General features: G+C 39.5%; 1 protein-coding gene across 1 annotated transcript; it reads right to left on the reverse strand.

Annotated features, from left to right (window-relative positions):
- Positions 1-11831: 11831 nt before the first annotated feature.
- On the reverse strand, positions 11832-14269 carry tko (technical knockout). The gene is made up of 2 exons (XM_017182499.3): positions 14021-14269; positions 11832-12284 (listed from the first exon to the last, which is right to left on the reverse strand). The coding sequence occupies exons 1-2, from the start codon at positions 14070-14072 to the stop codon at positions 11914-11916; spliced, it is 423 nt and encodes a 140-aa protein (XP_017037988.1). The 5' UTR covers positions 14073-14269; the 3' UTR covers positions 11832-11913.
- Positions 14270-15618: the final 1349 nt, after the last annotated feature.

Genomic DNA, 15618 nt, shown 5'->3' on the forward strand with positions numbered 1-15618 from the left:
CAAGATATGAAAGGGCCTGCTTCTACTTAATATTTTCTATCAGTAAACGAAATTATTATGTAGAATATATATAAGAAATATTCTATAAATTTATATAAACATATTTTTTAAGATATCTTTCCATAATTTATGGATTATTATAATTATTTAATAATTATTACCCTAAAAAATATTTAGGCTTAAAAATACTCTTTAATAATGATCTCTATAAGCATTGTCGAGGCCTTCAAATGAATCAAGATTAACCATCTCTATAGCCTCATGATATTTAAATATTATATATAATATATAAATGAATATGGTAATATATAGTAATAATAACAATATTATTTAACAATATTATAGCCATCAAATTAAAGACAAAACACTCAATTCAAAGTCATAAAAAGGCAAAGAGTTCCCTTAGAAGCATAAACCTTTTTAAGGGTCCCGAAGTTAAGACTAAAAAGCCAAATCAACCTTTAAAAATGCCCCAAAATACACCTAAAGAATGCACTAAAAAAATGTTAAAAGATTAAACAGCTACTCAAGGTACTTTAAACGTTAAATAAAGGGCACTTTCCAAAGGCCTTCCTAACTCGTGCATAACCATATTACGTGATATCCTCCATTGCCAGAGATTGCGCCATTTTGGCTTCGATATAATCGTGGCCGCATTTCGCCTCCTCAATGATATATCGTAAAACGCTCTGGCAAACTCCTGCCCAAGGACTCGCCAAGGAGTCGGAGTTTTGGGATCAACCAATCAGAGGCTTGAGACACAGCTGTGTGGGAAACCACCACCGCCGAAACGACTTCATTTTGTGTGCTAAATGGGAAACTGGTTTCCGTGCCATGAATCCCCGGCAACTTCATTAAAGCCAGAAGATATCAGACGACAGGGAATGGGGGACACCGCATATAGTGGGTGACGGGTCCAGAGATGGGCTTAGGGAAAATGTGACAGCTGTGCCAGCTGACCCAGACCCGAGTCCATTGTCCGGCAAAAGGGAGAGTCTTGCATTTAATAAATAAATAGCAGGCGACAGACAGCATCGGGGGCACTTTCATTATCGCAAATGAAAGGGTTCTCTGTCTCCGTCTCGGATTCGGGTTTAAGGAAACCCCTTTCCGGCGGTTGCTTAATGATAACAAAGACTGGACAGAGATGGGGATGGGAATGGGGATGGACATGAAGCTGGGCTGCTGGGCTGGGCTGTTTGATTACAAGTGGTTGCTCGGTGGGATTTTGCGGTCACTTTTGGCAATTTCCTACAACCAACTGTCTCAACCCCTTCTGGAAAGCCAGCAGGGGTAACTCAGCAGCGCCATTCATCAATTTGGCGCGTTGACACATTTATTGGGGGCTACCCGGAATTAGATGTTGCCCCAAATAGCTTCTGCTTTTCGACCTAAATCGATTCTGGCTCACCTGCCTCCAGCTATGGGACCTTTGTCATCGATACATATATTTTTTGTATTTCCTAGAGGAAATATTTGAGTTACTTGAGGAAAGGTTTTAGCTTGTGCCGGGATCTGAGGCAATTTTGGTATACAGCACATTTTATTTTAAAATCAAGACCCTATACCCAAGTCCTGCTAAAATATTTGCTGGAGATCCCGAGTTGATTGATGAAAGATTTGAGCCAATTTTGGTATACAGAAAATGTTATTCTTAATCAAGACTCTATACCAAGTCCAGCTTAAATACCTTCTGCAGATCCCAAGTTTCTTGAGACAAGTTTCTATATAGTAAAGATATTTAAATCACATTCGGTATATAGTACATTATACTCTAAATTAAGACCCCTATACCAAATCCAGTTTGGGAGACTCCTGAAGTTCCCAAGTTACGTGAGATACTTTCTAGCGAGTCTTAAACTTGCCACGCAGCTTCCCTTAAACCGTATCCAAAAGGAACCACATCTTTGTCATCGATACATATATTTGTATATATAAATGTTTTGTTTTTTTTTGTCCTAGAGGAAACCCGAGAGGTAAAGGGCACCTCAATATTATAAGATTATCTGGTCAGCCGACCTCGAATTTGTGGCCAGACAAGTGGAAGAATCGAGTCGAAGAAAGCAGATCACTTCCTGTCCTTACCCTTCGATTATCTTTTTGTCAATATTCGGTCTCTGTGTTTGCCAAACAAAGATCAGCGGAGCGTGGAAAAGAGTTTGCTCCTTGGGAACTATATCTACCTTTTGGAAACAAAGTAAATCTTGAAATATATATACTTATATCTTCTATATGGCGGACTTATTGTTTCGCCTGTCAGCGGAGGCCATTAGGCTAGGGTTTTCCACTTTTTCCACTCTCAAAGGGAGGCACTCAGTCACATATGCCACGCCATCTTAGGTTAGGACTCCTAATGATCCTCGGTTCCGGTCGATTTCTGGCTCCCCTCTTCTTGCATACAATTTGCCACAAGGAGTTGCCGTGATTAATTAACTCGAATGGCATTTGCATGTGCCTTTGCCGACTCCCTAACCATTAGCATTAGCATTTTCCATTTTCTAATTTCACATTTCCCATTTCCCTGGCTCATGTTGCGTTTTTGTCCTGCGTGTAATTTGAGGCGCTCAATTTTTCGGCGCATAATTAGGAGCGGAGTTAGGACTAAGGACTCGACTGGACTGGACTGGATGGACCGCTGGCTGTGGAATTGTTTCGGTACACGAGCCACACGACTAATTGTTAGCTGGAACGTTTCAAAGGAACTGCTGGAGGAGGAAAGTTCTCTGGCAGCCGCCTACCACGAATCCTGGCCTGAGATCCTTTCTCTTGGAGTGTGGCAAACGAATCGATTTTGGGTTAGGCATCGTTTCGATGCCTTTGTGGCTAGTCTCTGCGAGTTTCGTGGTGATTATTGTTCTTTTTTCAAGATGCTTTCTTTATAATAGAAGTTTTATTGTTCTGAAACAAGTTAATTTAAATAATCTGTCTCTCAGTTTGGTGATTAAATTGTATATTTTGGGATATTATATATGGTATCAACTTAAGAAAATGTTTTCCTTGTGTGGGGACTTAAACGACTTTTAGTATATAGTATAAGTTACTCTTCAGAGAGGTCATATACCAAGTCATGATTAAATATTTGCCGAAGTTCCCGAGTTACTTGAGGAAAGTTTTTATTTTGTGCAAAGATTTGAGGCAATTTTGGTATACAGCTCATTTTACTCTTAACAAAGTTCCTATACCAAGTCCTGATTAAATATTTGCCGGAGATCCCGAGTTACTTGAGGAAAGTTTTTATTTTGTGCAGAGATTTGAGGCAATTTTGGTATACAGCTCATTTTACTCTTAACAAAGTTCCTATACCAAGTCATGATTAAATATTTGCCGGAGATCCCGAGTTACTTGAGGAAAGTTTATTTCTAGTAAAAGAATTTAAGCCACATTTGGTGTACAGTACATTTCACTCTGATGTAAGACCCCATACTAAATCTAGCTAAGGAAACTCTTGCAGTTCCCAAGTTATCTTAGAACTTGCCACCCAGCTTCCCTTAAACCGTATCCAAATGGAACCACATTCAAATAACTGCTGCAGAAGCGAGTTACTTAAGGATACACACGAGCCAACTCCCATTGTTGGCCGTGGGTTCTTGGTTAATTTATCAAAAGATGCAAAAAGAGCCAACTCATGGTTAAGTGGAAGGCTGCCTAATGAGCAGTCATAGCGTCAAGCCAGAGTCTCCAGTGTCCAGTGTGGTCAGCAGCTGGAAAACGAACACATGTGGCTCATGCCCATGTCCAGTGAAAGGATTCGAGCCAGGAATCAGGACTCTTCGACGGGACTAGGGAATATAGCAGAGTCGCTATGGCAGAGTAAACAAAACGCCGCACATCCTCATTAATCTCGAGGGGGCGTCGCCGCTCGCGTGCGTTTGGTTCTCAATGGGAACGGGGAACGGGAAACGGGAATCTAGGTCCGGATCTAGAATGGAAACGGGGATCGAGACTGCTCTGACTCCTAATACACAACATATTGCAACTTTATGTGCGGGGAAAAGGCCCTCAAAATCCATTCTGCCTTGACTTGCATTTTTGTTTTTCCAAGGCGAAGGAGTTGGACGTTGGAAACTCGGCTCTCTGAGGCCAACATAAATATAATAAGTGGGCACACGGGCACGTGTTCCTTCTAGGTCCACAGGGCATACAAACGATTTGTTTTTCTATGACCAACAGGCCTTTTGGGCCGGCGGAATATCATCCATGTCTGCGGTTTGTTTTTACCCACAAATATTTGTTTTTATTTGCTTAAGCGCAAAATTTGTGTCGTGGTCGTCGTCGTCGTCAGCATCTTCTAGGGAATCAGAGTCCCAGTCTGAATCCCTGAATCCCTGATCAGGCGCCAATCGAGGACCTCTTGTTAAGCCTTTACAGCTGCTGAGTGCTGACGGAGAAAGAGAGGCTGTGGCCAGTAGTCCGAGTTACTTAAAATAGCCTCATGTTCAATGTTTTTACTGCTAGGGTCTAGGAAAAATAATAAATAATAGTTGGTATATCTAAAAATAATAATAAGTAATTGTTTGTACATTTATAACACTTCCTCGTAGCATCGATAGACTGCCAACGTGGGTCTCTTAAGATAAGATGGTTTGTTGAGAACTCCTAGACGTTTTTGAGAACCACATTAGCAATAGCTGAAGAAGTAGAGTTTATTTCAGCGATAAGATATTAATTTAGTTATTAGCCATAAAAGGGGTTTAAATAAATTGTGTTATATGACATATTTTAGTTTAAATCTAATGTAGTCTTAGCTGAGCCCACGTTACTTGGCATAACTTATTTGATAGTTTAGGGATTGAAGACAATTTTGGTATATGACATATTTTACTCTTCAGCGGAGTCCTATACCAATTCCAGCTTGATTAGCTTCTGCAGATCCCAAGTTACTTTAGGCTAGTGAAAGGATTTACACTGATTTTGGTATATAGTAAATTTTACACTTAATTAAGACCCTATGACAAATCCTGCCAAGAAAATTCTGGCAGTTCCCAAGTTACTTGAGATTCAGTTTATTTAATTTTAGTATATTGTATATGTACCATAGTATAGTTACTCCTTTTTAATAACTCAATCTGCTGATTTGAAAATTGCTGAAGCTAATTGATGGGCAAATGGGAAATCGCCAGGATCCTGGGCTTTGTCTCTGGCCCAGCTCTGGATTAGACTAATTTTTAAATGGAATTGCAATCCGCTCAGTTCACACATAGGCCGAGCTGCTTCTTACGCTCTGGATTCAAGACTCTAAACTCTAAACTCAAAACCCACGCCGAGCTGTGGGCGTGTGCGTGCCATGAATTTCACACAACGATCTTAAGGAGCGATCCTGTAACGAGCCTGTGCGATGCCGGCATTGCTACATTTTGCTGCTGCTGCATGACGAAAGGTAAATTTTGTAAACAATTGTGCTAATTAAGCCAGCCCAATAAAAGTCGGCTCAGAGAGGTGCGCGGCCTGAGTCCGGAGCAGTCTTGCACTCGCACTTGAACTAAATCCGGTAGCTTAAACGAGTTAAAGGAACTTGAACGGAACTTAATCCCATAAATTTGGGAAAAATACAATTTTAATCAGGTTAATTCGTGAGCGTTGCATGGTCCTGGGATCGGGATTGAGAACGGGATCAGTGCGGCGGCGGCGGCGGCGGCTCAGGTAGCAGGTCACTCTGGGTCACTGTGTAACTGGGTTACTGAGTTACTGGGTCACATGGATGGTTCATGTGAGCGAGCGAAAGGATTAGGCCGCCGGATCGGGGGATTTAGCGCAGCAAAACAGAGGTGAGTCCCGGCCAAGCCCACCGCTCCTGCCTCCTGCCGCTTGCCTCCTGCGACACTTTAATTTAATCTCAGCTTACGCCCGAAGGATCGATCTCTCCTCCCTATCTGGATCAGTCCAGTCCGCCAGATTAGGCCACTCACTCGCCTGCTCGTATATTGCCACATAATGCCCCGGAAAACCGAAACAGACCACCGAATCGGGGCCACTGCGATTGCAAAGTTTCACGTAAATCCTCAAGATTAGATCTCTAGATCCCCAGATTCCCGGATTCCCAGCGCACTGATCGCGCGCTTAGCCCAATTGTTAGGTCAATTGCCAAATCACTTGAGCGTTTTTCGAATTTTCGAGCCGAGAGCTGGGAACTGGGCCAAGAGAGAGAGAGAGGCCAGAAGACCCTCTGCTAGGTAGCTGTTGGAAAGCCACTGGTCATGCCCACTAAAGCTAGCAGTGCCTCCGGTGATCTCATTTCTGTGATCTGTGTTCTATGATCTCTGTTCCGTGATCTCTGATCCACGATTCCTGATCTCTGATCCCAGATCCCTGATCCCCAGCATAGTCCCACGATCTGCATTGACTTTCGACCCCATTTGTATAATTTTTAGGGATTTTTTAGGTTTATTATATATATCCAAAGCTTTATACATTAACTATATTTAGTCCTAGAGGTTTTGACACTTACATTTTATTAATATTTAATATTTAAATAATTTTAAGTGCTTTAAAAATATAAATAAAGTTAGACAGAAGGAAACGACCTGAATTTTATAAAAATTTCGTATTGAGTGAAGTCTCTAAATAATATTTACGAGTATTTATTAATGTATTCACACATATTTACGCAGAAAATTAATGTTTTCTTCTTGAAATAATTTAAGGTAAAATATATAAAAATAAATTAATCTTCCTTAAAATATGTGGGATTTTATGAGTTTACCATATAGATTTTATTAGCTAAGAAAATGTAGATAGTATCTACTAGATACAAATCACATATCTCTTGGATTGATTAAGAAGGAAAATTACCCTTCAGAATATAATCCTTTTTATACCCTTGCAGGGTATTATAATTTCAGTCAGAAGTTTGCAACGCAATGAAGGAGACGTTTGCGACCCTATAAAGTATATATATTCTTGCTCAGCATCAACAGGGGAATCTTTCTAGATATGTCAGGAAGAAATCGATTTTTTGGCCATTTTTGCAAAATTTTATAAGGGGTTACATCATTAAAATGTTTGATTTTGATAAAAAATTGAATTTTCAAAATTTTTAAATGAAGTATGCAGATTTATTAACTGTAGAAAATCTTGCACAGAACTGTTTTCCGATTTAAAATTAATGCTCTTGGCCGAGTTATGGTATTTTTAATTTTAAAAAAATCAAGAAGTTTTTTAATATAAAAAATCCGATTTTATAATACAAAATAATATTTTTCTAAGTCAAGGAATCATTTCCGACCCCATAAACCATATATATTCTTGCTCAGCATCAACAGGGGAATCTTTCTAGACATGTCCGGAAGAAATCGATTTTTTGGCCATTTTTGCGAAATTTGATAAGGGGTAACACCATTAAAATTAGCAAAAATGGCCAAAAATTTTGATTTCTTAAAATTTTAAATTTGGTATGCAGTTTTTTTAAATTAATAAAAACTAACTCAAAACTGCTTTCCGAATCGAAATTAATGCATTTTTGGCTATACAAACTTTGGCTGGCCAAAGTTAGCTTTCTTTCTTGTTATATTATTTATTACCAACTTAATTGGGAACAATTAAAGTTCTTTTAAATTTAGTAAAATAAAATCTTTAGGAAAACCTTCAACTTTATTTTTAAAATAAAATCCCCTCCATCTCTCGGGTTCCGCGATACCCAGGACACCGCCACGTGCTGATCGCACGCTTATAGCCAGTCGCTGGATCGCCGAATCCCTAGAAAGGATTGTCAATCGAGGCCTTGATCGTGACGCCCCAAAAGGGACTGGATTAGGGCCATGAGCAAACACATTTCCCCCGGCAAAATGTCAACACAGATCGGAGAGGGCTGATTCCATGCCGATCCTGGCGAATCAAAAGAGTTTTCCTATCCGATCGCACACAAAATAAAAGTCGCCGATCACGCGGGGATATGCGAATCCTGATTGACATTTTCGCCTTCTCACCTGGCGGCGATCGTGTGCCCTTTTAGTTTTTCTCGCCTCCCTGAATTGTGATTGGAGTGTGCTCTGCACGTGGCCCAGGACAAACACAGAGGAAGAGAAAGAGAGAGAGAGAGAGAGAGAGACCGAAACAGGACTCAGATCCTTTTTGTGCGGTTAGGAACGCCCGTCGTTCTTCCAGCATTTTTTTGTCAGCTCTGATCTTTTACTCTCGATCGATTACAGGGAAATTATGATGATGTTCCCGAAAGGATAATCCTTAATCTCGGCCGCAACATCTCCAAGACAAGGTTATGCATCATTATTTTGGCTCACACTTGACATCTCGATTGTTGTCCAGCACAAAGACAACAAGATGCCAATTAGGCCATTCTTCTCCTGAAGAAAACTCGGCGATTTTGCGATTCTGCGATCCTGCGGCTGATCTCCTGTATGATTCCCTGTGGACTTTCCACACAATTTTTATTGGGAATCGATGATGGGATTTTCGGCATCGATTCGCCGCCATTTTGATTTGATTTTGTTGGCATTACGAGATTCCCATCACGCAAGGGTTGCACAAGGGTGGAACGTGGTCTCCAGAGTCAGCCCCGCTGCAAAATCCACCCCTCATGGAACACGTGTCCATGATTAAATAAAACGTTTGGTCAAGCACTGACGTTACCCTTTCTGCAATAACTTCAAGCTTCTGGCCTCCGTTTTCCTCGATTGGACATGGGTTGCTCCTTCGGGAAAGGGTTTTCGTCTGCGTCTGCCGCAAACAGGAACAATTAAAGCCCTTTGGCCGCAAAATTGACCAGAAATTCAGATCTGCTAGATATAAATTGATTCAATACTGGGCAGGGAGGCACTCAGAGATGCGGAATCCAATTGTGGAGGCCACAAAATACACTGAGAGGCGGGGAAAATCTGTAGCTGTAGCTGTTTCTGTACAGTCTGTACCAAAGTTGAATGACTTTTTGGGGTTAAAATTGGTCTTAAATAAGAATATTAAAGTTAAACAGGAAATGAAGATGAAACAGAAGTTGGTATATCCTTGAAATGTGAATTTTAATTGCTTATTAAAATTTTGTTTTTTTTTCATTTATGAAAAAAATGAATTTATTTGAATTCAGCAAGATTTTCTTAAAAATTTTATTGAAAATTGGAATTAATCGAAGACAAAAATGCATTAAATTCACTCGAAATGCTGTTTTGAGTTGGTTTTTAAAATTAAAAAATTTTTAATTTAATTTAAATATTTACCTTTAATTTTATATAATTTTTTTAAATAACCAAGATTTTAAAAATCCATAACTTAGCCAAAGAGACATTAATTTGAATTCAGAAAGTTGTTTTATATTAGTTTTTAATAGGTTATTAATTTTGCATAGTTAATTTTTTTCTGAAAAATTTTGACAGTTTTAACAATGTAACCCCTTATAACATTTTGCAAAAATTGAGTAAAATTTGTTTTTGTTTAAAAAATAGTTAGATCGACTCGGCTGTAAATGTATATAATTTTAAATATACATATATAAATATAAATATTATTAACCTGAAATTAAGATTATAATTCTATAGCACTATTCACAATATATATCATTTATATTTTTCTATATATTCTATAAAAAATAAACAAAATCCAAAGATAAAGTAGTAAATAAAAGGCGAAGCCGAAATCCTTTGGTCTTTGCCATTAACCCTATATTTCCAGCTTCCTCTTATCCTAGAAAATAAAATACAGAGCTCTCGAAACTACTTCCCTTCCATTTATATTTCTTTTTCTCAAAGGACTTTCAATATCAATATAATTATTAAGCTCCGTCTCAGTTCTTCCATTCCTTCATCCATTTCAAATAAATCCTTCTTAAAAATAGAAATCCCCTCCAAAATACAACTCAATTGTCCCAATAATTAAGCTGAAGAAATACGAATTCGAAACGGACAATTCGTTTGACATAAAAAAAGGGAAGAAGAAACTTCTGACTTTTGACTGCCGCATTTTTCCCAGATGTTTTGCCAACTCATTTTTAGCCAAGCCACAAACGTGTGAACGCGGCAATGATTGTCCAGTTGCCCAGTTGGAAAAATCATTTTTCATTTGCCAAATTTTACAGTTAATACCAAAGACAAAAAGAAAACGAAGACGAAGAAAGCCAAAGGTATGCGGCTAATATCCTTCGGCGATTCAACGGAAGTTGGCCAGAAGACAGGACGATTATCGTATGTGTTTTCTTCTGGACACCGGACAATGCAGTTTTTATTGATAAAAATTATGCACGCTCGGTGGACAAGGGCGAGGCCCGGTGAATGTTGGACAACTTGACTCAGCAGAAAAGGGAAACAAAGGTCCTGCCCTTCTCCTACTCCCACACTAGTGTCATAATGGCTCAATCAGGCAGCAGAGGACCTGCGGCTAACGGTAACTACCAGGCTCTCTCTTCTGTTGACACAATGTCTGGAGGAGAAGTAGGAGGAAGCGAACCGCTGTGGTCACCGCTTGCAAATGTCATCCATCCATGGCCGTGGCTGCCTTCTTCATGGCGACAGCCTCGTCTTGTCCGTCGGCTTACATAAAACGTATCCTTAGCTGAGGTGTTTGCTTAACTGTTTCGGGTTCCTGGCGACTGTTCCTGTGACTGGGACTGTGACATTGCGGATGGGTTAATGCCGAATCCTGGGCCTGGTCAGCCCAAATAATTCACTTTGATTCGGGCCGACACATCCGTGCAAATACGTCTAGTAATTGCTGACTTTTGAAGCAAGGACAAAAGGCATAGAGGATTTTATTTAGCAAGAGAGATTAGTGTTTTCCTTAGAAATTATTCCAAATTAATTTTAAATAATTATATTTTCCTTAGAACTTATCACAAATTAATTTAAAATGTTATTATTTTGATGCAGGAACTGCTAGAAGGTTTAATTTAGCAAGAAATTGTAGTAGTTTCCTTAGTAATGATTCTAAATTAATTTAAAATATTAATATTTTCATTAAAAATTAACCTAAATTAATGTAGAATATTAATATAATTAAAATTATTGATACAAGGACATGGGCAGGCATTATCCTTAAGCTAGAGCGATTTTTTTAGCAAGAAATATTAGTATTTTACTCAGAAATGATTCCAAATTAATTGTATATATTAAATCAACGAGATTTTTAGCTACTAAAACAGAATATTCTTCAAATATGTAAGTTTATGCTTACCCTATATTATATTCTCCAACTATATATAAAGGATAATACCTTAAAAATCATATAATAACTCAATCAAGTTATCAATTGTTAAAATTAATGCTTTAAAAATCCTTTAAAATTACTATACCAATTCCTAGTCAAAAAAGCCCTCTCAACATTACACATTCTTCCTTCTTAGCTAAGCTCCCTCAAAGACTCAATTCTCTTGGCTAATTTTCAGCAGTCATTCTCTGCAGGAGCTCCTCCTACACCAAGAACGACTGGAAAACTAAATACAGATAAAGATAGCCAACTACTACTTGGATTTTCTATTGAATTTCTCAATTATCCAACGAGCCAAGTGCCAAGAGTGGGCGCTGACGGGCGACGCCCATTTCAGCTAACGATTATTTGGCAGAAAATTTGGCAATTCCTTTAAAAAGCAACAAGATTCCGGCAAAAGGATTTAGCAGTGTAAAGCGTAAAAATTCCGTTAAAACCTTTTTTCCATCTCCATCTCCATCTCCTTCTGCTTAGGTAGAAAGTGACGTGACGTTGGCCCTGTTGACTTAAGATTACGAGCAGGGAACACAGCAAGCCAGCATCCCAAGTATGCTAGCGTAGATCTCCTGGGCAGGGCCGCTCTTCTTCCTGTTCCCTGTCCACTTGTCGCGGCTTACAACCGCCTTAAGCCGGGCTGAGCTGCATAATTTTCCATAAAAAACAAACAATAATAAGTACACAACGTTGGCTTGTGGTTACGCATTTATTGTCTATGGTACAAGGTGACTTGGGAGCAGGAGCAGGATCAGAAGAAGGATAGAGTCTAGCTTACTACTGCGTCTTCTTGATGACATGCGCCAAGTCATAGACTCCACGCACTGCCTTCAGCTTGACGCCGGGCACATCCTGCAGGCGTCCCACACGACACAGAACGATGTTGTGCTCCTGCAGATTGTGTCCAATGCCGGGTATGTAGGCCACCATCTCCTTGCCGGTGGACAGGCGCACCAGCACGCACTTGCGGTTCGCCGAATTGGGTTTCTTTGGCTTCTTGATCAGTGTCTTGAGGACGACGCCCTTGGCAAATGGTTTGCCATCCAGCGGCTGGCGGGGCGGACGCGTCTTGATATGGGGTCCGGCGCGGTGCATTTGCTGCAGGGAGGCCATGCCGCGCATGGCGGTCTCATAGCTGCTTTGGATGGCTGCAAGGAGCAAGTTAAATTAGGGAATTAGGGGGGAATTTTTCTTAAAAGAATTATAGTAAGGGAAATTCTAAGGAAAGCCGAGTTTGTGATGAGTATTTTATAGGCTAAGGGAAGCTATATATATTTTTATATATTTTATGTTTTAAATTTGTTTATTATCTTTAATATACAGTAATATTTTTAATATAAATTTAAGGAATTTTCAGGTATTCCAGAGCCCATAAAATGCTTGAAATAAATAGTAAACTGAAAGTGTATACATTTACTAGTTGCTATTTTTCAGGGCTATAAAATGGCTTTAGAATTTTGAAAATATAAAACATAAAATTTTTTTCGATTTTTTACATTTTTATAAGGGGTTACATCATTAAAATATTGAAAAAATGAAGAAAAATGAATTTTTTTAACATTTTAAACGTTAAATGCAGAATTAATTAGCTCAATAAAAGCAGCATAAAAACCTAAATCAAACCTAAATCGGTTAAGAAATGAGCAAGTTATGATCATTTTAGTTTTTGGAAAATCAGGAAAATAAGACCAACTTGGAAAACCCTTAGAATCAGTACCTTATGGCTAGATCTTTGAAAAATAGTAGATATTTCTAAGGAATACCTAAATTATATCATAAAAAATTTTATTTTGTAGGAACTTTAAACTGCTTAACTTTTATCCAACTCAATTAGATCATGGAAACACCATTCCACAAGGGAAAAGTGCTTGCAATGAGCACTGAAACAAGCTGTGATCGCCGAAAACAAACCCCTTGCCTTGCTATTTCCACTATCGGAATATATAAACCTATATATAAAGGCTGCCAATCAAGCGATTCCCGATGATCCATGCCCAGGACACACAACTGTACCCTCCGCAGAGGAGAAAAAGTGGACAAAAGGGTCAACGCAGCCGTGGAGGGACAGTTGGTCAGTGATTGACAATGCCCGTTTTTGCTGGCTGCCTCCTTTGTTGTGGCTAATCCCTGTGAAAATCGGCAATTGCTTGCTCTCGCACAGTTTCAGCTATGCTGCTTTTCCATTCCACCAATAATTGCGGCCAAATGACGCGCAGGCGGCGATCGATCCCACTGGAAAGCAGTTCCTACCCGACCAAGCCTTTCCCCTAACCAATTCCCCCTTCCCGAGATGCCAAACCATGTCCAGTGTCCTTTCTAGCGACCAAATGCAAACATAAAAATAAATAATAATTGCAAATGCCACACACACACGCACACCCGCGCAGGTAAGGCAGGATTATACATATGCAAAAAAGGAGCAAGAACAATGGAACGATAACCACACCTGCGTCCTTTTTTGCGGTTGTTTGTGCGATCTTGTGTGGTCAGCGCCTTTAGCCCCTTTTGGAGTGACAGGTCTCCCTGTTTTTTCAATTAATTTTTCTACTTTTTCCCCTTTTTTCCAATTAAAAGCGGAAGAAGCAGCCGTGGAGGCCGCGGGAATGTGCATGTGAAAGTCGAAAGGAAAATATTCGCAGGCCGGCAGAAGTGAGCCGGCCACGCGCACTGGAAAATCATCAACAGCAGCGGCGGCGGCTATAATGAAAATTCGAGTGCCAGAAAGATAAGGCCTGAGGGGGGGGGAAGGGGAAACAAACGCTGCTGCCTCGATCGCTGCCGCGGCGTGAAAAGGGTTGTTAAAATCCGCAAAGTCATGAAGTGTACGGGGGACTATAAACCAAAACAATCATCAATATTCGTAAATATCGCAATTAAAACTCACCCAGCGTCGTCAATTGTTTCGTAATGCCGAAAGTTTGCCGCAAGAAGTTCATGTTGTTGCCGTTTTCCCAGAGTTTTACCCAAATGTCAGTATGCCACTAGATGCCCAACAGATGGTAGAGTTCTTCCAAGCTCAGAATAGTTGGTATTTTGGGATTTTAATGTTATAAAAGCCTCGGAATAATAACAATAATAATAAACTTGAGCCAAAATGAGGTTTTCGGTGGCAGTATGACCAGTTTAGGAAATCCATCAAGCTCAGAAGCTGGGCTTGGCTTTTATACAAATAAATCGGACTGGTCACACTGTTGCTATAAAATGGTTGGATAGGTTGGGAACCTTGCTAAAGCAAGATAGGGAAACTTTGCTGGCCACACAAGATGGTCACACAGCAAAAAATAAAAATATGAAATAAATAAAAAATAAAAATAAAATACAATTTAACGGCTTAATTTGAATTCGATTGCATAATTTATATCGATAGGTTTTGAAGACAATATTTTTAAATACGATAAGTTTCCGCCAAAAGGTAAAATATATGGACTTAAAAGGTGGTTTGAGTCTAGGCTAAAAGGGATTGTACTAAAATATTGATCTAAAAAGAGGTTCATAGAATATCCAATAGGTGGCGCTAGTCATGAAATTTAAGTTTTCGGGTTTGAAACCCGGGTTAACCGCCAAGAATTTAAAAAGATAGTGTGACCAGCTGTTTTTGTATCAGACAAAATGTACAATATGGTCACACTGGCACGTCTTTCGTGGCCCAAAGTTTTTTATAACAGTTTATAACAGTTTTCAGTTGCTTGCTGCTGGTTTCTGTTCTCCTGTTACCCCAGTTTGGAAAGCGGTCAAATTTTAAGAATTGCATCAGTGATGCTCATCTGCATCAGTGATGCTCATCTGGCTATATTTCAATATTGGGGGGACGAAAAATCGGGCTTTATGTCAGTGATGCTCATGTTCATCAGTGATGCTCATCTCGCTATATGTTGCAATATTAGGGGCAATAAAATCGGGCTTTATGGCGGTGATGCTCATCTAGCTATATTGCAATTTTGGGAGGCAGTAAAATCTGGCTTAATGGCGGTGATGCTCATCTAGCTATATTGCAATTTTGGGAGGCAGTATAATCTGGCTTTGTGGCAGTGATGCTCATCTAGCTATATTGCAATTTTGGGAGGCAGTATAATCTGGCTTAATGGTGGTGATGCTCATCTAGCTATATTGCAATATTGGGCGGCAATAATATCTGGCTTAATGGCGGTGATGCTCATCTAGCTATATTGCTATATTGGGAGGCAATCAAATCTGGCTTAGTGGCAGTGATGCTCATCTAGCTATTTTGCAATATTGGGACAAAAATGCATCTCACTTAATGCCAGTGATGCTCATTTAGCTATATTGCATTAGTGGGACAAAATGGCATCTCACTTACTGCCAGTGATGCTCATTTAGCTCATCTAGCTATATTGCTATATTGGGAGGCAATCAAATCTGGCTTAGTGGCAGTGATGCTCATCTAGCTATTTTGCAATATTGGGACAAAAATGCATCTCACTTAATGCCAGTGATGCTCATTTAGCTATATTGCATTATTGG

Source organism: Drosophila kikkawai, chromosome X (genome assembly GCF_030179895.1).
Source record: "Drosophila kikkawai strain 14028-0561.14 chromosome X, DkikHiC1v2, whole genome shotgun sequence".
In the NCBI taxonomy this organism is placed as follows: domain Eukaryota; kingdom Metazoa; phylum Arthropoda; class Insecta; order Diptera; family Drosophilidae; genus Drosophila; species Drosophila kikkawai.

What these genes read in the sequence shown, in the direction of transcription:
- tko (XM_017182499.3), bottom strand. Translation starts at nt 14,072, where the DNA reads ATGAACTTCTTGCGGCAAACTTTCGGCATTACGAAACAATTGACGACG. An exon ending in GAAACAATTGACGACGCTGG is followed by an intron (nt 12,285 to 14,020) that starts GTGAGTTTTAAT and finishes TGCTCCTTGCAG; the next exon opens with CCATCCAAAGCAGCTATGAG.